This window comes from Monodelphis domestica, chromosome 1 (genome assembly GCF_027887165.1).
Source record: "Monodelphis domestica isolate mMonDom1 chromosome 1, mMonDom1.pri, whole genome shotgun sequence".
NCBI classification, from domain to species: domain Eukaryota; kingdom Metazoa; phylum Chordata; class Mammalia; order Didelphimorphia; family Didelphidae; genus Monodelphis; species Monodelphis domestica.
This window is the reverse complement of record NC_077227.1, coordinates 550,878,234-550,900,745: the sequence shown is the minus strand read 5'-3', so window position 1 is coordinate 550,900,745 and position 22,512 is coordinate 550,878,234. Positions and strand designations below refer to the sequence as shown.

The 22,512-nt window shown below is 37.8% G+C and overlaps 1 protein-coding gene across 3 annotated transcripts; it reads right to left on the bottom strand.

The window, feature by feature from the left end:
- Window positions 1–358: 358 nt before the first annotated feature.
- On the bottom strand, window positions 359–20,999 carry LOC103105931 (ribonuclease H1-like). 3 transcript variants are annotated; one of them, XM_016428662.2, is made up of 7 exons: window positions 20,850–20,999; window positions 20,225–20,388; window positions 16,904–16,994; window positions 16,427–16,481; window positions 13,786–13,870; window positions 1,567–1,691; window positions 359–611 (listed from the first exon to the last, which is right to left on the bottom strand). In XM_016428662.2, the coding sequence occupies exons 2-7, from the start codon at window positions 20,322–20,324 to the stop codon at window positions 537–539; spliced, it is 531 nt and encodes a 176-aa protein (XP_016284148.2). In that variant the 5' UTR covers window positions 20,325–20,388; window positions 20,850–20,999; the 3' UTR covers window positions 359–536. The 3 variants fall into 3 exon arrangements, with proteins under 3 accessions (XP_016284148.2, XP_007476254.2, XP_007476253.2); XM_007476192.3 differs by lacking the exon at window positions 20,850–20,999 and adding an exon at window positions 20,781–20,845; XM_007476191.3 differs by lacking the exon at window positions 20,850–20,999 and adding an exon at window positions 20,519–20,654.
- Between the last annotated feature and the right edge of the window lie 1,513 nt (window positions 21,000–22,512).

The following is a 22,512-nucleotide window of genomic DNA, read 5'->3' as shown; positions in this document are numbered from 1 at the left end:
GTCCATCATTTGATTATTCTATTTTGAAAGGGAAGGTTTTAAAAGCCTCCTTGAAAAGAGGATCTAATGTGGCTGAGGTAAGAAATCTCTCCCTTTTGATTAATATGCAATAAACTTTTAGATAAAGGAATTCCAGAAGGGGAATTTTGACAAATGGCCAGTTACATGTATTTTTATATCTTAAGTGATTAGCTAATCACTAGTCCTAAATTTCAGAATTCATTAATGGCTGGAACTACTTACTACAAAATCTGATCACTAACAGTTCTAATCAATAGCTGATCCTAAACTGTATTCACTGTAGTTTATACCAATTATTTTTACTATAAGAACTTAATAAATTATCACTAAAAGTCAATTGTCTAGTTGTTTTTCATTTATTTCAACTATTTAAAAGAAATTCAAAATAGCAGAGAAAACTTATTAAGTATATGAAGAAAATGTCCAAAGCTAACCATAGAACACAGCTCTAAGACAAGGCAGGAAATCTGGAGATTATATATTGCAGTTAAACATTCACAAATACCAAAGTCTTCTCACTTTCTATAAGCTTCTCTAGCTAATTTGTGAGCTTCAGCATTGCCTCCTTTTGAACGAGCAGGAACATACTTCTGTTAAAATAATATGAAATTTAATCAATTAATTTAATTTCAACTATTCCCATACCTGTAAGGGGAAAAAAAACTTTTAAAATGTCAGTTAGAAGGCTTAAACAGAGGTAGCATTCACAAGACATTACAGAAGATCCAAAATCACCAATCTAACAAAAGGGGGGCATGAGTGACTTTTATGCTAATACATGATTCCCTTTTGTAATACACCAAATGAGATTTTTTAAAACACTTGTTAAAATCATGCTTCTGGGATATCCTTTTCCCCTTTTAGTACTTAAATTTTTAAAACTTCCAAATAATACAAAATGAAAATTATGAATTGTATAGGGTCTGCCTCAAGTCTTAGGATGAAATGGGTATTTAATATCCATTTTACAGATGAGGTTATATTGACTTAAAAGTAGATATAAAAATTATTGACTGTTTTTGGGTCAGCTAAGTGGCTGAGACAGAAAAAGACAAGAGGGGAAAATTCTACATTTAAATCTGGTCTCAAAGACTTTTTAACTGTGTGACCCTGGGAACAAGGTAGTCTTAGAATTAATACAGTATTAATTCTAAGTCAGAAAGTAAGGTTTTTTAAAAGACTGGTTATTTTTTTTAAATGGCTGGGTCAAATTCTTTTTTTTTTTTTAAACCCTTACCTTCTGTCTTGGAGTCAATACTGTGTATTGGCTCCAAGGCAGAAAGAGTGGTAAGGGCTAGGCAATGGGGTTCAAGTGACTTGCCCAGGGTCACACAATTGGGCTGGGTCAAATTCTTAAAACTGATCATTCCTAAATTTTTAAATTGCAAGATTATCTTATTTCCTAACAAATGTATTGTCTCAAAAGCTTCACTATCCTGAGCCTTAGGCAACTTAAAAGACTAGACATTACACTTTGAGCTTCCATTTCTAAATGTTCTTGTTACCTTGGGTTGTCAGAAAATTTGTAACAAAAAATCTCCTTACCCATTCAATATTCATGTCCCGAGTCATTTCATCCAACCTCTTGAATTGATCTTTGTGGACAACATCCCTATTTCTACTCGTTTTCCAGCCATTTTCTTTCCATTTGTTAATCCATTCATTCATTCCTGTTTAATTAAAAGATGTCTTTCTTTAGTTTTTCTACTAATTTTTGAAGGAAAAATACTATACATATTGACATAATTTATAACAATTATTACATTTCCACCATTCCTCTTCTATTCTCTAAAATACCTTAAAAAAACAAACAAGGACAACCCTTTGGTTATCATTTCATACAGATAGAAGGTATTTATTTTCTACACTGAACCTGTTACAAACTGCCAACCATAAGATAACATAGTAACTATTAATCTTATATAGGGTACTTTTGTTTTCCAAGGACAAAAGTCAAGCTATGGATCAAGGATATGTGGGTGGGGGCCAGCCCAGAGGAGGGCAAGTATCCTTTCCAGATATAAATCCTGATCCCTTTTCTACTTTCCTATGAAGTCTTTGGGAAATCATTACCCTGCAAGATGGTAAAAACTTAGCAAGACCAATTCCTAATGACAAAAGGAAGTTAGGTAGTATAGAGGATTTTCCATATATTAAGACCCAAGCAAATAAAATATTCTCTTCAAAAGTCAAGGCCTTTGGAGTGTAACCTTAAAATTTCTTAGACTTATAAAAATGTTGGAAATTTCACCATTGGGAAATTTCATACTTGGAAAATTTCTTACTGATAGTGTATTGGAATGTGAACCCCATTGGCATGGGAGGTTCCTTCTCCTCCCTACTTAAGATTACTTTAGGACAGAAACCTTTTGCTGAACAATGGAAAGGGCTTTGACCTATGCTTAAGCACAGAACAGGAATTTCTTTGAGTCAAGATTGATTTTAGAATTGATACAATAGAGATACTTGGAATGACAGAATCAGGGCTTAGAAAATACAATTTCTACCCCACTCAGTCCTAACAGGATTTAGGAAGGGCTGCAGCATAGATCAGAATTTAATTATTCCAATCTCTACCCTACTCAGGGTAACAGGATTTAGGAAGGGCTGTAGCAAAGGATCAAAGATTTAATTATTTGAGAATATGACCTCCAACAGACATGTGCAAAGCCACAGACCTCTGGGCGGTCCTGGGTTAAGCTAGAGCCACCATTGGCACAGGGAAATTGATGGACAGTGATTGGTAGATGTGAGAACTGAGGGGAGGGAACTTGGATGGTTTCCTTAAAGATAGGGGGTTTTGAGGAGGTCGTGGTTGAGGAGTTTGTCTGATTGGTTGGAGTGTGCTCTGAGAAGCTTGCTCTGAAGGAAGCTGAAGGTGGGGGCCTTTGAGACTGTTTCTCCATTTTGGTCACGTGAGTAATAGGGACTGATCTCTTTTCTTTGCCCCAGCTATCTAAGGACTTGGGCCTTTTGGCCCAGCCTAAACAGAGGGGGTATTTAAGCCCTATTCCCTTCTCTCCCCTTTCTCTCTCTCTCTCTCTCTCTCTCTCTCTCTCTCTCTCTCTCTCTCTCTCTCTAATTCCTTTCTTCCTCCTGTTTGTAATTAAACTCTATAAAAGGCTGACGGCTGACTTGAGTTTTCATTTAGGAATTACATAGCTGAATTCCTTGGCGACCTTAAATTAATATATATCAGTCTTTTAAAGTGATTTCCTTGTCACATTGTGGCTGACCACACGGGAGTCTAAAGAATCCTCTCAATAAACTTCTGAAATTCCTTGCCTTTTTTCTATACCGTCTCACCACTTAGTCCCTTTTTTTTTTAAACAAAAAACTTGGCTTAAAGACACAGCAAGTATAAAAAACTTTCTCTCTTCTCTTTTCTCCTTAAGTTAAATTGGAATCAGCAGTTTTTTCTTTTTCTTCCCTTTAATCTTAAGAGACAGCTGGGTAGCTCAGCGGATTGAGAGCCAGGCCTAGAGACAGAAGGTCCTGGGTTCAAATCGGACCTCGGATACTTCCCAGCTGTGTGACTCTGATAGACAGAAAACAGCTCTTTTAAATCTCAGCAACAGGACTCTAAAGTCCTGGCTGGAAGACCTGTTTCTAAATATCCTTTCCCTTAAGGAACAACTTCCTGGATTAGAAAAAAAAAAAACCTTGTGGAAAGTTTGTGGCTTTGCCCTGCTCCCCACGTGTTTTGTGAAATTACAAAATATATATAAAAAAAATGAGTACTACACTCTTTGACAATTATATGGCAGCTGAAGAAGTAGGGGCATTGAGGAATGCAGGATCCAAATTTTTATATTAATAGGTACTGTCATTTTTGTACTCCTCAATACTATATTTAGAGATGCTAAAGTAAAAAAAATTGAGGATAAAATAAATGAGGATAAAATAAAAAAATGAGGATAAAATAGAAAATATTGAGGATAAAATGGGAAATATGGAGGATAATATAGGAAAAATTGAGGATAAAATGCAAGCCCAATTAGAAGATCTAAAAAGTTTCTTACAGGATCAATTGGCAAACAACCACTCTACCAGAAACAGACCTGTTTCTGAACCTTTGAATGAGGAAATTTCCTTCCCTGAAATAGAGATGGAAAACACCTTCCCTATAGCCCAGTTAACAGACTGCGTCTCTCGTGCAGTGCAAATCTTGACTGAATTTAATCCCCAAAACCCTTTCCCTGCAATCCCAGTTTCTCATGTTCCCTCTCCTACAGAAAACCAAATTCCAATGCAAAGGAGATCTTGTCCTCCTAGAGAAACACCTGTCCTTGTCAAACTGACCCACAGGTACAAAATTCAACTAGAGGCCTGTTTCCTCTAAGAGAAGTACCTGAAATAGGACGGAATGGGGATGTGGTGACTTTAAGACATAGGATACCGTTTACTCCCCAAGAAATAAATGAATTTACACGAAATATCCCCACATATGAACAAGATCCTTTTCTAGTAACAAAAAAGATGGGAGACATATTTTTTCAGTATAATCCGTCTTACAAGGACATTGAGAACTTACTACAGGCTTTTTTAAGTGAACGTGAAAAAAATGAAATAATTGTTCATGTCAACAAAACCTGGGGGCGTAATGCAGCACATTGGCTATCTCAGGATGCCGAATGGGACTATAACAATCCTGAGGATTATCTACAACTATACCGTTGTAGAGAGGCCATCCTCACGGCAATGAAGGAATGTGCAGACAGTACAGATAAGTGGATGGAACTGGAAAAAATTAAGCAAAAGGAAGAAGAATCACCGTCCAGATTTATGGATAGAATTATCGAGTTTGGGGACAGATACTTAGATTGGGACTTAACTAAAGAGAGTAGTTTAAGACAAGTTAGAAGAATCTTTGTAAATAACTCTTGCAAAGCAATTAAGAATTATTTTAGAACACAATGCCCAAGATGGTCAGATATGGACCTTGAAGAATTGCGAAAAACAGCTATATATGTTTTAAAGGGAAACAAAGAAAAGGAGGAAGAAAATAATGATGACATGGAGGAAATGAAGAAAAAAATGAGATATTTAATAGATAGGATGACTAAATTAGAAAGTGGACATGATAATGAACCACAACAATTTCCCCTCTCCAGAAATCCAATTATCAATCCATTACTTGCCACTTCTGTGAGAAGAAGGGCCACAAAATGATGGAATGTAGAACCTTTCTTAAGATGTTTGGAAGGAATACACAGTTTAATAATAATTTTAGAAATAATAATTATAGAAATGATGATAATGGTTATAAAAACCAGAATTCTAGAAATTATAATAATGACTATGGAAATAACTATAATGAATATAGAAATAAGAACTTTAGAAACCAGAATTATAGAAATAGGAATTGGGAAATTAATGACAATGCTCAAATTGAAGAAAATTATAATGATACTGAACAGCAATATATGAGAAATGGTGCTCGTCCAAAAAATACTCGAGGTACTAATGACCCTCAGAGAGGTGCCCTTCAGGGGGGTGCCCAAGGAATATCCCAAACACAATGATGGTGCCCGGGGGGGGGGGGCACAGGAATCAGAGGATACAACTTTTGATTTCCTAGACCCTGATGTCCTACTACCCGTTGTCCCTATCCACTGCCCTCCCCATACTAATGAACCCCATGTTACCTTAAAGGTGGGTAACACCTATTATGATTGTCTATTAGACACCGGAGCTTCCTGGTCTGTATTAAAGAGAACACCTGATTTACAATGTTATTCTATTGGCTCAGAGAATGTAATGGGAGTATCAGGAATAACCCAAAGAGTTAAAAGACTTCCTCCTAGAATGGTGTCTGTAGGACCCCTAGAGGTACAACACTCCTTCCTTTTGATGCCTGACTCCCCTTTAAATTTACTGGGGAGGGACCTTCTATGCAAACTCAGAGCCACAATAACCTGCTCCCCAGATGGCTCATTATCATTAGAAGTACCAGAGGAATCTTTAAATTTACTCCCTGTAATTCTCTCAGAGAGTCAGGAGAAAAAAGAGCATCCCGTCTTTGCAATACCTAAAGACATACCGGAGTCTCTTTGGGCCACATCTTCTTCTGATGTAGGCTTACTTAAATCTGCTGTTCCTGTGCAGATAAAAACTAAATCTAGCCCACCTCCTTCTATCCCTCAGTATCCCCTCTCAAAGGAGGCAATTGAGGGTATTACACCAGTTATTAACTCATTAATAGAACAGGGAATAATAATCCCTTGCAAATCTGAATACAACACGCCCATCCTGCCAATTAAAAAAACAAAAAAAGGGCCCGATGGCAAGCACATCTATAGATTTGTACAGGATCTAAGGGCAGTGAATAATCACGTTATAAAGAGACACTCCATAGTTTCTAACATACATACTATTATTTCATCTATTCCTAGCACAGCTACATACTTTACAGTAGTAGACTTGTGTTCAGCTTTCTTTTCCATACCAATACATGAAAACTCCAGGCATATTTTTGCTTTCGCCTGGAAGGGCTCACAATATACCTGGTGTCGGCTGCCACAGGGTTATGTCAAAAGTCCGAGCTTATTTGAGCAAATTTTGATCCAAGACACAGACAATATAACATTTAAAAATAGCAAATTAATCAAATATGTAGATGATCTACTCTTGGCTTCAACAGATGCAAAAACATGTCAAGAAGATAGCAAACACCTTCTTTTGGAATTGCACAAAAGAGGACATAAAATCTCTAAGGATAAAGTTCAATGGTGTCTCCAAAAAGTAGAATATTTGGGATTCATCTTGACTGCGGGTGCTCGTTATATTTCTCCAAAACGAATTGAGAACATTCAAAAATTGAGTGCTCCTACCACTAAGAAACAGCTGAGAGCAATTTTAGGAGCAACAGGGTTTTGTAGACAATGGATTCCTTGCTATGGGGAAATCACTAAACCCCTTATAGCATTAACAAAGGATTCGGTTCCTGAACCCCTCAAATTAGAGCCTGAACACTTGTCAGCTCTATCAGATCTAAAAAAGGCTATCATGTCTGCCCCTGCTCTAGGCATCCCAGATTACAACAAGCCATTTACTTTATATGTGCATGAGCGAAGAGGAGTAGCCTCTGGTGTGTTAACTCAGACTTTGGGACCTTCTCAGCGCCCAATTGCTTATTATTCTGCCCAACTAGACCCAGTAGCAGCAGGAGCACCACCATGCCTTAGAGGAGTAGCCGCTACAGCCTTACTAGTAACAAAAACCATTGATTTAGTATTGGGATGTCCATTAACAATAATGTGCCCACATGAGATTGAAGCATTATTGATAAAAGATAGAACACAGGCATTCTCGGATCAGAGAATTACAAGGTATGAAATAACCTTATTAAATAGTGAAAATATTACCTTGAAACGCTGTTCAACTCTTAACCTTGCTTCCAGATTTACCTACCTCAGGAGAACCACTACATAACTGTGAAACATTAGTGTCCATGGCAGAAAAGCCTCGAGATAATCTCTTGGACACTCCCTTAGACAATGCAGATCTGGTTTTATTTACCGATGGTTCCTCTTTTATGAGGGATGGCATACGTTACACTGGAGCTGCTGTAGTCTCAGAATTTGCCACTGAATGGTCAGCTTCACTACCTTCTAACATTAGCGCTCAAGGAGCAGAACTCATAGCTCTAACACAAGCTTGTATAATTGCCAAGGATAAAAAGGCAACAATTTATACGGATTCTAGATATGCTTTTGGCATTTGTCACTCAGTCGGGATGTTATGGCTCCAAAGAGGATTTTTAACCTCAGCTGGAAAATCCATAGCTAATGCAGAAATTATTAATGAAGTTCTTTCTGCTCTCAAACTGCCTAAAGCCCTAGCTGTAGTTCACTGCTCTGCCCATACAGGTGGCTCTGACCCTGTCTCTAGAGGAAATGACCGAGCAGATGCAGCTGCAAAACTTAGCAGCCATAGAAGGACCTGGATTAATTTTAACATTAACAACCACTGATAATTTAAATTTATCACTTTCCTATAATGAAAAGGAAGTGGAAAAATGGAAACAAAATTTTAAAGCAAAACAAATTAATGGAGTATGGGTGTCATCTGAAGGAAAACCCCTGCTCCCTAGAAGTTTCTATAACCAAATTTGCCAATCTATTTATAAAAATGGTCATTTTGGCACCCAGGGCATTGTGGACTCTGTCAAGAGAGTATGGATAGCCCCTGGTATAACTACTATAGCCTCTAAAGTATGTTCAGCCTGCCCTATCTGCCAGGCATATAACCAACATGCATATCGTGGAAAAGCCTTTGGGGGACATCCTCTGGCTTACACACCTTTTGAACATCTACAGATAGATTTCATAACGATGCCAAAGGCTGGACGTTATAAATTTTGTCTAGTAATTGTAGATCAACTAACCAGATGGCCGGAAGCATTTCCTACGACCCGAGCCACAGCAGATTTTGTTGCAAAGATACTTTTAAAAGAAATTATTCCTCGTTTTGACCTGCCAGCATGTATTGACTCTGATAGAGGGAGTCATTTTACAGATTCTGTCTTAAACCAAATATATTCTTGCTTGGGGATAACTCCAAAATTCCATGTTCCATATCACCCCCAGAGCTCAGGCCAAGTGGAGAGGATGAATAAAGAACTTAAGACTATGATTGGCAAATTATGCACTGAGACCCATTTAAAATGGCCTGAAATTCTCCCTCTGGCCCTATTTTATCTTAGAAGCAGGCCTAGAGGAGACTTACATATTTCACCATTTGAGATGCTTTTTGGACATCCACCTATACAGGCTAAGCCTTTCTCCCCGGCTTATACATCGTTATTAGGGGGAGATATTACTATTGCTTCCTATATACAGGAGTTACAGCACTAACTACGTGAACTTCATGAATCCAGAGCTGCAGTACAAGCCGTACCATTAGACTTTTCTCTGCATGACCTGAACCCAGGAGATAAAGTTTATATCAAGAATTTCAAGCAAACTGGAGCAACTCAACCTTCATGGGAAGGACCATTCCAAATATTATTAACTACTCCAACATCTATAAAGATTGGAGAAAGAGACTCTTGGATTCACTGCTCACATGTGAAGAAAGCATCTTCTGCTGAGACTGATTGACTCTATCCTATCATATGAATTGTGACTCTAATCATATGAATTGGAGATAATAATCCATAGACAAATGGATGCTGTTTTTTTTTCAAGAATATATTGAATTACTGATTTTTCTTATTTTTTCTTATTTCTTTTCTTTTATTTTTTGATCAGAATATTTGATTTTTTCTCATTTTTTGTACTGAAGGTACACATAATTAATATTAATATTACTTTTCCCTGCAGTAATACAAGTTAATATATATACTCTTGCTATAATATCAATATATGCCTAAAAGCTTTAAACTATGGGAACCTGCCATTTATTGATAAAATATTATAGGACTGTGATTAATGTTTGTGTCTGATCCCAGGAAAAGGGATAAAAACAAGGAGCAGACTAAACCTGAATAGTGCCAATAGAGCACACAAGAAATATTAAAGTGAGACTCGAGGTTGCGACGCTTAACTTATGTTTAAGTCGTAGGACTTCCTTGTATCTACACTCTTTTCGAAGTACTCAAACAAGTACAAAGCTTGACTATCATGCTGGCTCCCTATATCCCTGAGGAAAAAATCAGACAAGGGAATGACATTTCCCCATCAAAATAGAATTCTAATTCTTTTCTTCTTATATTATGGCAACTTCCTGTAGTCTTGGCTACAAATGGCTACGTGAAATATTACTGCATTCTGTCCTACATACTTGTGGGATAGAAATTACTTTAAACTAGACCTATACAAGGTCTATTTTGAATTTTTCTTATGTTTTTGATTATTTTTCTATTCTTTTGATAATTGACACATACACCCCCATAACTGAACATTGCATTCTGAGCTAAAGTTGATTTTTTTTTAAATACTTCAGGGGGGATTGTATTTTAATTTAAAATCTAAGAATTTTTGAATTTTTTTTGTTTGAGATTGTATTTTTATAAAAATCCAAGAATTTTGTTTAAGATTTTACTTTTATAAAAAAAAAATTTCAAAGATTTTGATTCTGTTTGAGAAAAGATCTTCAAGAAAGAAGCTTGAAACTTTTATATCCAGAGAATGAACTGTTGCAGAAAGATGCCAAAAACCTACACTTCATCAAGAAGATCAAGAATGAACTTTGGATGTGATTGATTGGACTGAACTTTTGATTGAACATTTATTGTAACTGTACACATTTATGCCAAAAGGGACTGCCCCTAATTTGGCTTTCTGTCAATGCGCCTAGCAAACATTGGTTTTGCTTTCTTTTCTTTTCTATTTCCTCTCTCACTATTCTAATTTCTCTTAGAAAATTGAATATTGTGTATATCTTTAGTTAGAAGTGAATTTAGAACTACAAAATGATTATGTTAAATGATCAATGGGGAGACTAGTCTCCCAATGATCATCAGGGGGGGATTATAAACCTTAAAATTTCTTAGACTTATAAATGTTGGAAATTTCACCATTGGGAAATTTCATACTTGGAAAATTTCTTACTGATAGTGTATTGGAATGTGAACCCCATTGGCATGGGAGGTTCCTTCTCCTCCCTACTTAAGATTACTTTAGGACAGAAACCTTTTGCTGAACAATGGAAAGGGCTTTGACCTATGCTTAAGCACAGAACAGGAATTTCTTTGAGTCAAGATTGATTTTAGAATTGATACAATAGAGATACTTGGAATGACAGAATCAGGTCTTGGAAAATACAATTTCCACCCCACTCAGTCCTAACAGGATTTAGGAAGGGCTGTAGCATAGATCAAAATTTAATTATTTGAGAATATGACCTCCAACAGACATGTGCAAAGCCCAGACCTCTGGGCGGTCCTGGGTTAAGCTAGAGCCTCCATTGGCACAGGGAAATTGATGGACAGTGATTGGTAGATGTGAGAACTGAGGGGAGGGAACTTGGATGGTTTCCTTAAAGATAGGGGGTTTTGAGGAGGTCGTGGTTGAGGAGTTTGTCTGATTGGTTGGAGTGTGCTCTGAGAAGCTTGCTCTGAAGGAAGCTGAAGGTGGGGGCCTTTGAGACTGTTTCTCCATTTTGGTCACGTGAGTAATAGGGACTGATCTCTTTTCTTTGCCCCAGCTATCTAAGGACTTGGGCCTTTTGGCCCAGCCTAAACAGAGGGGGTATTTAAGCCCTATTCCCTTCTCTCCCCTTTCTCTCTCTCTCTCTCTCTCTCTCTCTCTCTCTCTCTCTCTCTCTCTCTCTCTCTCTCTCTCTCTAATTCCTTTCTTCCTCCTGTTTGTAATTAAACTCTATAAAAGGCTGACGGCTGACTTGAGTTTTCATTTAGGAATTACATAGCTGAATTCCTTGGTGACCTTAAATTAATATATATCAGTCTTTTAAAGTGATTTCCTTGTCACAGGAGAAAATTCTCTCTACCATCAAGGAGAAAACACAGACTGGAAGCCATTTCCAAATACTAATTCAAACCCAGTATTCATTGCATGTGGAAGAGGTAGAAATATTTTCTCCATTTTAATGATGTAGAAAACTAGTTTCAACAAGGACAACTAGCTGGTAACCAGAAAATAAAGCTAGGACTAGAATACAGAATTTCCTATTCATTCCTCAGATCATCCTACAAAAGCAACTATTATATAGTTCTTTAACATTTTATTACTGAGAGAATCCTCTTTAAATAGCTCTAAGGTTTGGCAATATAGAAGTGTTCCAGAATTAAACTAAGTTGCTCATCACTGGTGATATGGGTATTTGATAATTTATTTTGGGGCTCCTTGAACAAAGAGGCCCCAATTTCCAGGGTTGTAGTGAGAATATGTAACTGCTTATTTCCCTCATTTTGTAAACAAGGGAAACTGAAATGAGCCAAAGTGCTAAATGACAAGGGACAAAAATTAAACTCAAGACCTTCCAAACTCATTACTCTTGCCCCTGTAACACACTGCTACCTAGACATCCCTGGTTCCATGAATGACAATACAATAGAGAAAATAAATGGACTAAGAACATATGACAAGCAGTTCAGATGTCCAAGTCATAGAATATCACCCCTTTAGTACCTCTAAATATGACAAGAACTACAGATGGATGATATCATAGTTGGCAAGACAGCAGGCTGATGGAATTACATTTGGGGTTTTTACATTTAAGAATTCTCAGCTCCTCCATAGGGTGGGACAAATGTTCATAATCACAATTGTCTTCCCAATAATTTTGTGATATTGATATACTCTCCCAAATAATAACAGTGAGGGAAACAACAGACAAGTGTTTGATGGATGGATCCTTTAGAGATTTTTTTGGAAAATAAAGACATATTTGGAGTGGGAATATATAGAGTAATATAAAGATGTATCACCATAAACACTGAAATGGGACAGAGTAGACCAGATAGAATGCAGTTTTTATTGCTTGTAGTGGAAAGGACTGGGACAGTGACCCAAGGCAATATCAAGATATAATGCTCTTTAATCATCACCACCTGTTAAATTTTACATTGTCCCTCCCTTTTCCTTAAACCTCCCTCCCCAAGGTTCCTAGCACTTCCTGAACAAGTGGGCTATTTCTCAAATTGGTTCCAGGATGTACAGAAATGCTCAATATTCTTTGAAACATTTTGTTGTCAACCATTAAGCCACTTTTCCCAAGGGAAGAGTTTGGACTTATTTTTCCATTGTAATTTAGGCTTTCAGTTCTTCTAGGGTCTTTTAAATCTGGGTTTCTAGGGACACTTATTTTTAATTTTTTTTTTGTTTTATCAATTTTGAGCATTATTCCCTGGTTACAAAAATCATTTTCTATTCCTCCTTCCCATAGCCAATCCCACTGGGTATTACATGTGTCCTTAACCAGAATCTATTTAATATAGGGACCCTTTAAATGTAGATTAAAGGCATTGTCAGGACCATTAAGAAATCACAAGGTAAGGGGAGATGTTTTGTTTACTAATTTGGACAATTAAAGGATTATGTGAAAGAAATGGGTGGCATGTCCTGGTTTTATGTCAGTCAAAAGGTTTCTTCTGGCTTTATACTAGACAGGATCTTTGAACCTCTCCCCTCCTGAAGGGCCTCATCTTCTGGGGTTTTCAGGGATACTGATCTGAAATTACTAAAATTTCTCCTACTGCCATGCTGGCTTCTAGCCTGGTAAGCCTCATTGCCATGCACTCAAGTTTTTCATAAGTCTATTCATCTTCCCTTTTCCCTCTGGGTCTCTTCCCCACCCCCATCATCTAAAATCTAACCATTAAATTCTCCCTGGGTCTTTGCTTTTTCATCATCACCCTTCCTTCCTAACCCGGAACATGACCATAACAAGAAACTCTTAAACCAGGGCTATGCTATCCTTTCTGAACTAGAACCTCGTTTTTGTGGGTATGCCCTGAACCATGGAAAGAGATGGACAATCTTGAATTCAAATCTATTCAATGACTTCTCTTCCCCCATTCCTCACTTAATGGATAAGGAAATTGAGACTCCAAATAGATGGGACTTCAATGCCTATTAAGCTTTAGGTCAGTGGCAGAAATAAGTTAACAGTCCAGGTCTCCAGACATCCCAACCTTCCTGCCCTTTAAATGAAATAAAGATTTATACTAGATGGTTCTTAAGACTTTAGTATCTCTTGAAGAATTTTAACCATTTTGCTAGGCATTTGACAGTGAATTTCTTTTCTTCACTAAAGAGATACTATAGTATGAATAGCCAAAATAGTTCAAAAGCTTACCTTTGGTGACAAGTTGATTATCTGAGTGCACAGTGACTTTGTCAAAGTTTTGGACCTTAGCTTGCTCAATCCCTCTGGTAGCTGCCTTAAAAAATTAATTTTGTTGCTAAAGTTATGAAATTTCTCAATTTTCACCATTCTAATTTATAAGTAAAAAGGAATTAAGAATGCATATTTTGAGGTAAGTAACAAGAGTTAAGACTGGGTACCTCCAAGAACTTTTCTAGCTCTTAACAGATATCACCAGAAAAAGAATATTTTCTAAGGGCCCATCCTCCCCCCCCTTCCAAGAAAGTTGAGGCAATCCTTTACTAATGAGTGGTCTCATAATAATTCTGTAACCATTAAGTTAGAAAACCATCAGGTTCCTTCCTCTTTCCCTATCTGTTAAAATGGTAATAGATAATACTTGTACAACCTACATGAGAAGACTTGTGAATAGTTTTAGAAATGGCAACATAATCATTATGAATAGGAAGGACCAAAGGTAGAAATTACAAGTGGGAAGGTAATTTAACTCCAATCCTGATAATATACCTTTAACATTTGCAACATGGAATAATGCAATGAGGTAAAGAACAATGGAGTAGAGATGAGAAAAATGTGTTTTGATTTTTTTTCCCCAAATCAAGAAATCAGAAGTGTTTTATGGTTGTTAAAAGAATTATAGAGATTGAGTTGAAGAGAATTCCTTCCCAGGTTGTTATTAAATTAATAAGCAAAAAGAGCCTATTTAATAGACAAGGTGTAGGAATGCCACAACCCAAGCCCAAGAGAATCCTAGCTCTGGAAGGGACAGGGCATTCCTTTGGTCCTTCCCCTGGGTTTCTTCCATGAGATTCAAGTCAACCAGCATCATCCACAACGGATGTTCCCTGTTCCCAGCTATTTACATAATGGGGTTTTGCCAAGGGACCTAGGAATGTGCTAGTTCTTTGCAATGGGCTGAGAGAAAAAATATCATTCTGTCAGCAAGTGGGTAATAAGGTATAAAGAGGCAGAGCAGATGACAGCCACTCAAGTGGTGGATGGAGGCAGGTACCAGGAAAAGTCAGAAGGAAGTTGAAAAGGGAACAATTTGGGGACTCCAATTTATTAGGGCTTTAGTGGTAGGGAACAAACAGGATTTTTTAAGTTAGTTCATTAACCCCTTAGGGAATCCAAATGTTTAAGTACTTGTGTGATAGGCAATTAGGGGAACTTAACCTGGAACCTAACTGGCATCTAATTTAGCACATTAATTTTCAGGGTAGTTTGCCAGTGACTTCTATATGTGATTCCATAATTTATGATGCAGCATTGCATGTTACTTTTATGTTCCCCTTTATAATCTTAATTTCCATTATTATTAACTATATGCTTACTATACACTATGAGGGGGGTGATAGCATCGCTATCAGAGGAAACAGGAAGATAACAAATCAATAAAAGGCTAATTCATAATGGGGAAATATTAATTTAAGATATCTCTTCCTATGCCCTGGGATAAGAATTGGAAGGACATTGTCAAGTGGGAGGTTGTAGGTTTGCAAAAGCTTTTCCTTTTCCCTGGGAAGGGAGAGCAAGACTTTCCAAATATTTATTCTTATTCTTGGTACCTTTCCAAATTCCTTAGATGTAGAATGCTTTAAAATACAAGAATGGGGACAGTTAGGTGGTTCAGTGGATTGAGTGGGTCTAGAGATGGATGTCCTGGGTTCAAATCTGCCTACACACCTGTTCCCTGAATGATCCTGGCCAAGTCACTTCACTCCCATTACCCTAGCCCTTACTACCTACTCTTCTCTCTGCCTTGGAACCAATAAACGATAGGATTCTAAGACTGAAGGTTTAAGAGTTTAAAAATTTCTTTTAAAAGTAGGACAAATACTTATGAATATAAATGGCAGCTAGGTGGTACAGTGGATAGCATAATGACCTGAAGAATTAGGAAGCTTTAAAGCCATTCAAAAATCCTACCTCAAGACACTAAAATTGTGAGACTGTGAGAAATCATTTAATCTCAAACCTCAATTTCCTAATCTGTAAAATGTGGTTAATTATCTTCCACATTTGTGGGGATCAAAATAAAAAAAGACTGAGCATAAAATTTGCAACCCTATAGAAATGCTGGCTATACATAGAACAACTTTCCAGACAAAGCTTTTTCCAGGACAAGGACACTGTATACAATAATAATAATAGTAATGGTAAAAGATTATTTTTGGCTGACTTTTGAAAGGAGGATTGTAAACTGGCACTCAAATCATAGTGCTATTAACTCTTTATAGAGAAAATAATTTTGAAATCAAAAGTCTTAGTACCATTAGACCTCACTGTTGTCTTAGCCTTTTGGTACAAGATAGAAGAAACTTTTTGTAACTTGAAATTTTATCAAAGGAAAACAAAAACCTAAAATTACAAACTCCATAATAAATTTTCTCTTCTAAAGATTAAGAACTATAGGACTTGGGGTTTTGGTTTTAAAAAATTACTCTCAATACAAAAATGGATATGGAAATAGGTTGAGTGATTATAATACTCAATGAAATTGCTTATCAACCTCAGGAGGGAAGGAGGGGATGGGAGAGAACATAAATTGTTACCATGGAAAAATACTTAAAAAAATTTTTTTAAATAATGATCAAGACTAGTAACTTACTTCTAAAGAAGCAGTTTGGTTTGTCTGGCGTCCAGAATATGTACTACTTGTGTTTCTGTTTAAAAAATAAAAAACACAAATGAGCTAGATACTGCAGACTAGAACAATTTGGATATTATATTGTTTAATAGCTAATACATTGGTTTCATATTTTTAAGCCATACTAGGAATCATCCTCTCTGTAAACAAAGACTACTAATGGCCCCCAAGATATTACTTTAATAACTGGCTCTCTTTTGTGTTTTGAGTAAATTACTTAGGTATGAGATATAAATGCTATGGAGGACAGCTGGGTGATTCAGTGGATTGAGAGTCAGGCCTAGAGATAGGAGGTCCCCGTTTCAAATCCTTAGCTGTGTGACCCTGGGAAAGTCACTTAACCCCAACCCCCATTGCCTAGCCCCCTTACCACTATTCTACCTTAAGTGTAGAATCTAAGACAGAAGTTAAGGGTTTAAAAAAATTTTGTGTACTTACAGATCATTGGCTTCTGGCCAGTAGACACCAATACCTCCTCGGGCCCCTTCTCTTCCATTATTTTTGCAGGCACCCTTGATATACATTGGGTCTGTAAAACATATTTCTGCCATGTATTACTTACAAGATTATGGAAGTATAAAGTTTTTGTTTGAAATCTAGCCTTGCATGAGAAGAAACCAAGATTTATATTGCTTAGAAACTAGGATAGTTTTAATGCTCAACTAGGAATGTCCAGGTCAGACTCCCAACTGAAACTTCTGGGGATTTAAATATCAGTGCAAAAAAAATTCCAAAATTCCTGAGATCTAAACTTTAATCTTTTTTAAGGGAGAACTCATTAGATGATTGCTTCTTGATTCCTTTGCTTGAATCCTACATATTTAACTCATAGGTTAATGGGAACAGGTGACCTATTTTGGCTCTCCTCTCCCTTTTGCTAGACTTAATAAAACTATAAGAGTCTAAAAATTAAGTTCTGAGTTTTGTTCTTAAGTAAATTTTTACACCCTTTTTGACTTGCTCCCAATATAATATTGCAAAGTAATTTTATGCTCTTAAGTCCTTATTTGGGGTTAAGACTAAATCCCTGTGGTCCTAAATAGCCCAGAGGCTATTACATATATCAAAGTAGTCATTTTGTTGTGCATTTAAGCCCTGGGGAGGTGGGCAGAGTGGATATCACCTCCCAAAGGAAATTCAGTCAAGGTATGAGTATTAAGATTTTTTAGTTTCCTCAGGACTATGGGAAAAGTGCTTAACAAGCACTGGGCTGTTGGCTGCATGCCTGCCCCCAGGAGCACCACACAATTGGGATGAGGGGAGGGGGGTGTTGAGAAACATGGTGAGGGCAATCCTGCTTCCCCGCTCCTCACAACTCCAAGCCTGAACTCCAGGAATTGTAAGTCTTGAGATTCAAAGCCTACCTACCTCTGTCACTAGCTGTAAGACTCCAGATATAAGTAACTTAAGCTCTTAGGGGCTTCAGTTCCATCATTGGGATATGGAGGGGAAATATCTGACAGGGTTGTAGGGAAGAAACTACCTTTTTTGGGGCACTTTGTAAACCTGGAATTGCTGCTTATTCTCATATAGACCCGAATTTTCATTGGTTTGGATCAAGGCAGCAAGGCAACTTGATCCAAGTTAGCAAAGCAAAACTGCCAAGGGTTCTACAAATTTAAATCTTAAATTGCCTAGAATAGGAGGGAGGTCAAGCTCAGGAATGTCAAGAGGAAGACAGGACAGGAATCCAGTCTTCCATTAGAGAATATCCACTGTCAGGCTGTGAATAATATAGTTTTAAAAGTTCAATCTAGATACTATTACTTATAACATATAGGTATATTACAGTTATAACATATGGCTACACATTTATCTAAATCATTACATCATTATCCACTAGAATATGCAGGTTTTTATTAAAATGCTTGGGGGTTTACCATGAGGTGCCTATAAGAGCTTCCAAATTTTGGATTAGAGATTAAGAGGGCTGGAATGATCCCCTATCATCTAATTCCCCATTTTATGAAGGATCCCAGGGTCCAAGGTAGGAAAATCACTTGCCTAAGGACACCCAAAATTGTTAAATAGCAGATCCAGAATTCATGTCCTGGGCCTGCCTCTAAATCAAACATGAATACTTAATGTGCAAATGATCAATAAAAGACATAAAATTATGGATTCCTTATAAAACTATATTGAAGGGAGATTGGCCAATGTGACATTCTAGTCTAGAAGAATGGATATTTTTAAGTATGCTAAAAGTTACTATTTTGATTTGCCCTTCCATAGACTTAGAATTTACAATTTCTCCCACTTCTTAAATACTTCTGTCAGTTTTTTCTAAGTCTTACCTCCTCTCTTAGAACCAATACATAGTATTGGTTCTAAGTTAGAATGATAAGAGCTAGGCAATGGGGGTCAAGCGACTTGCTCAGGGGTCAACACAGCTTGGGAAGTATCTTGAGACTAGATTTAAACCTAGGACTGCAGTCTCTAGACCTGCTTCTCAGTCCACTGAGCTGCCTAGCTGCCCCCTATACCAGTGATTATGAAGTTATTTACCCGAGTCAGTTTCCTAATTTGTTAAAATGAAGCAGGTGGATTAAGACTTTAGATCTGAAGCTGGAACATCTTAATCTATTATAACCTCTGTTTCAAGAAAAGGAGGAACAGCAAAGTTGTACAGATCATCTAAAGGCAGTGGAAGAACATAAACTCAGGTCATAAACTTGAAGTGAGCAGCATATCTATGGACTGTATCCTGCAGGCTCCTTTAGAGATCATCCCCCAAGTTGTAGATGGGGTGGCGAAAGAGACCTTCAACTTGAAGGCACATGTGGAAGCATCCTTTATGGACTGTCTACATTCAAAGGTGGCCATGGCAGACTCCCTATCAAAAGTTTCCTAATGTTAAATTAGCCTAGTGTGAGCCTAGTGCCCTTAATCATGTCATTATGGAATCTAGAAACCCCAAACCTGTAGCCTAGGAAGATCTGATGAACCCCAAGTTTTAGGACTAGCTTGTAAGTTGGAGACCCCAAAGCTTATAATTGTTTCCTGTTCCTTCGAGAATCCACCCTGAAGAATCTCAGACTAGCAGTTTCAGACTAATAATGGACCCTAATGTGAAAGACGATCCATTTTAGGTGGGGGCTACCCTAAATCAAGTGCCTCTTTAGTACAGTAGGTAGTAGGTCAGTCTCCTAAGCTAAGGGTCCCTAGTTCAGTCCTCTGAAGGAGGGTGTGATATACTTGGAAAGGCTTTTGATGACAAGAAAAGTCACTTGGCTTTTAAAAAGACAGGATTGTCATTTACCTTAGGGTCCATTATTCAGTCTGAAACTGCTAGCCTGAGATTCCCTTCAGGGTGGATTCTCACGGGAACAAGGACAAGCTAGTCCTAAAACTTGGGTTTCATCAGATCTTACTTGGCTACGAGTTTGGAGTTTCTAGATTCCATGTTAACACACAGAATAAAAAGATTAGGCAGAATGCAACTGCAATGGGTTTAGATTAAAAGGAACTAGCTTGGCTCCCAAATCCAACTGTTCCAACTCTTATTTGATCACCTTAGGCTGTCATTTAACATTGTTCCAAGTCAATTTTCTGATTTCTATTATGTGGGGATAAGATTAAATATGACCTGTTAAAGACTTATTAAAGTTTCAAATCTTTACATCCATGACTGGGACAGCCTTGTGAGAGAAAGACAAGGGAGACAGATAAGTCTAGCCTTCTGCCTCAGTCTCTTTTGGGAGACCCTACTCCAGTTGTCCCCATACCCCCCTCCCTCAATTCTTTTGGAGGCTTGCTTACCCGATCCTTGGTGCAGATGCTCATTCCAACCTCCAGAGCCTCTGCTCTGCCAACCATGGTTAGACCTCCCCATGTCCTGCTGGTACCGATTCCAACTCATTTTTCCAAAGGTTTGGAAGGAAGACAAAAGAGACTCTGACCTTCAGAGTATTTGAACTCCGTAGCTGCAAGCCAAGCAGTTTAAAATACTGAGGAAGACGTGGGTGGGACTCCAAACTACAACCCAGACTCCACCCTTCCTCCCCCAGCTCCACCCATCTGACTTTAATCTTTGAAAAAAGCATTTTGTAAAACCTTAGTTCAACCCTAAATAAATTTGGTGGCTTGAAGCAATTTGTATCCTCTCTGGCCTCTCTTCCTTTACTCTTAGTTTTATACAGCTGCCCATAACTGTCTCTAACAGTCTCTAACTGTCTAACTGCCATTAGAGAAAGTCCAGCTAATCACACCCTTCAGCTCAGCTCACCAGGCAGAATTAATATCTATCACTCCCAACCACCAAGTAACTAATCACCAACCCCCACCCCCAACCCCCAACCCTAAAAGTACCAACTACCTCCCAACCCAAAAAAGGTCAAAAAGCCCTCCTCAACCAGCACACTGGCCTTTTATAGCCCCTTCTTACCTCACTTCCTGTCTCTCTGCTTTCTACTTCTTTTCACTGTGGGCTGGTATATCTTTACCCATCTCTATGATATAAGGACCTCCAGGTGCCCAGTTAAATTAGAGAAAGGGATTAAGAATTCCCTTTTACAAGTGCTAGGAGTTGGTTTTGAACAAAAAGAAAAAAGTTCCTGTCCTTAAAGAATTGACAGTATATTGGAGGAAACAGCAGTCACACAGATGTAAGATGCTGCTTTAATAAACAGGAGGAATAAGAAATAGATGAAAAGGTAAGATCCTGTGGATCTGAAACCAGTCTCCTTTTGCTGACAATTGGAGTCATTTCCCCCCATGGCATTGTGTGTATGGGGAAATTTTGTTCTCTCTGATTGAAATGGCTCTGGTGACCTAACTTCAGAGAAGCTAAATATAGATGCCAGTGTCAACATGGATTCTAGAAACCCCAAACTTGTAGCCTAGTAAGATCTGATGAATCCCAAGTTTTAGGACTAGCTTGTAAGTTGGAGATCCTAAAGTTTGTTCCCTGTTCCTCTGTTCCTGTGAGAACCCACCCTGAAGAAAATCTCAGGCTAGCAGTTTCTGACTGAATAATGGACCCTATTGTACTAGAGACCCTTTCCCAGAAAGACCCACACCTGGGTAGGGACCATCCTTTTAGTATCCATTGTAAGCAGCCCCTTCCCTTAGACCCTAGCCTCAAGATATGATTCTTTTCCCACCTTGATTATATTCTGTCAGTATGATGTCAATTATCTTTCCCTGTCCCTGGATTTCTGGCAAATGGTATATAGGTTCCCAAAATTATTTTCTTCTTTGTAATTGTCCAATCTAGTGCGGTTGGCTTTCCCAGGGGTCAGTGTTCAGAGCAACCTACTATTACACTGAATCCCTTTCCTTGATCAAAGAGTGATTTTTCTGACTATTTAATAGTTCTGGGTTTTTTCCAAGTCAATAGCATCACTTCCTGCTTCCCCTAAACAAATAACCCCTATAGCTCTTCTCTCTTGTCACTTCTTTTGAAATCTGTGAAAGTAGCAATAACTGTGGGGATGAGTCAGATCAGGATACACTTTCCCCATCTCTAAATGCCCTGGTACCAAATGGCCTGTTGTTATCAGTTGCCCCACTGCACTACACTACATAGATTGGAGGTGCCTATTTTGGGCATCAATCCTGCACGAGTTAATGCCACATTTCTCCTGAAGAAACCCCTCAATGTTGTAGATGGTTTCAAAGCTATTTCTTGCTATCTTAATCAATACTATGTCCTGTACCCTGATAAACAATCCCAGCTATAAAAATAACATTCCAAAGAGATCTAAGAATCTCCTGTTCTGGGAACCATAGCTCCTCCAGACTACTCCCCCTTAATGGTCCCCTTTTCCAGTATCCCACAAGTGAATGTTATATGGAACCTTTAGCCTTTCTCCCTGTTGAACTCAGCTTCACTTGGGTTCTGACACATGTGCCTGAATTTTCTCTCTTAATGAAATAAAGATAACTGCTGTGGAAACTGTTTTTCTCTTTCATTATTTTTCCAGGCTTTACATGTCTTTGTCAAAGTTTCCAGGAAGCAGAAAGCCCATTTATAATGACCATAAGTCAGAAATGAATAAAGCAAAACCAAGTTGATTTTGTTGTTTTGGGAATTTTGTATTGATCTA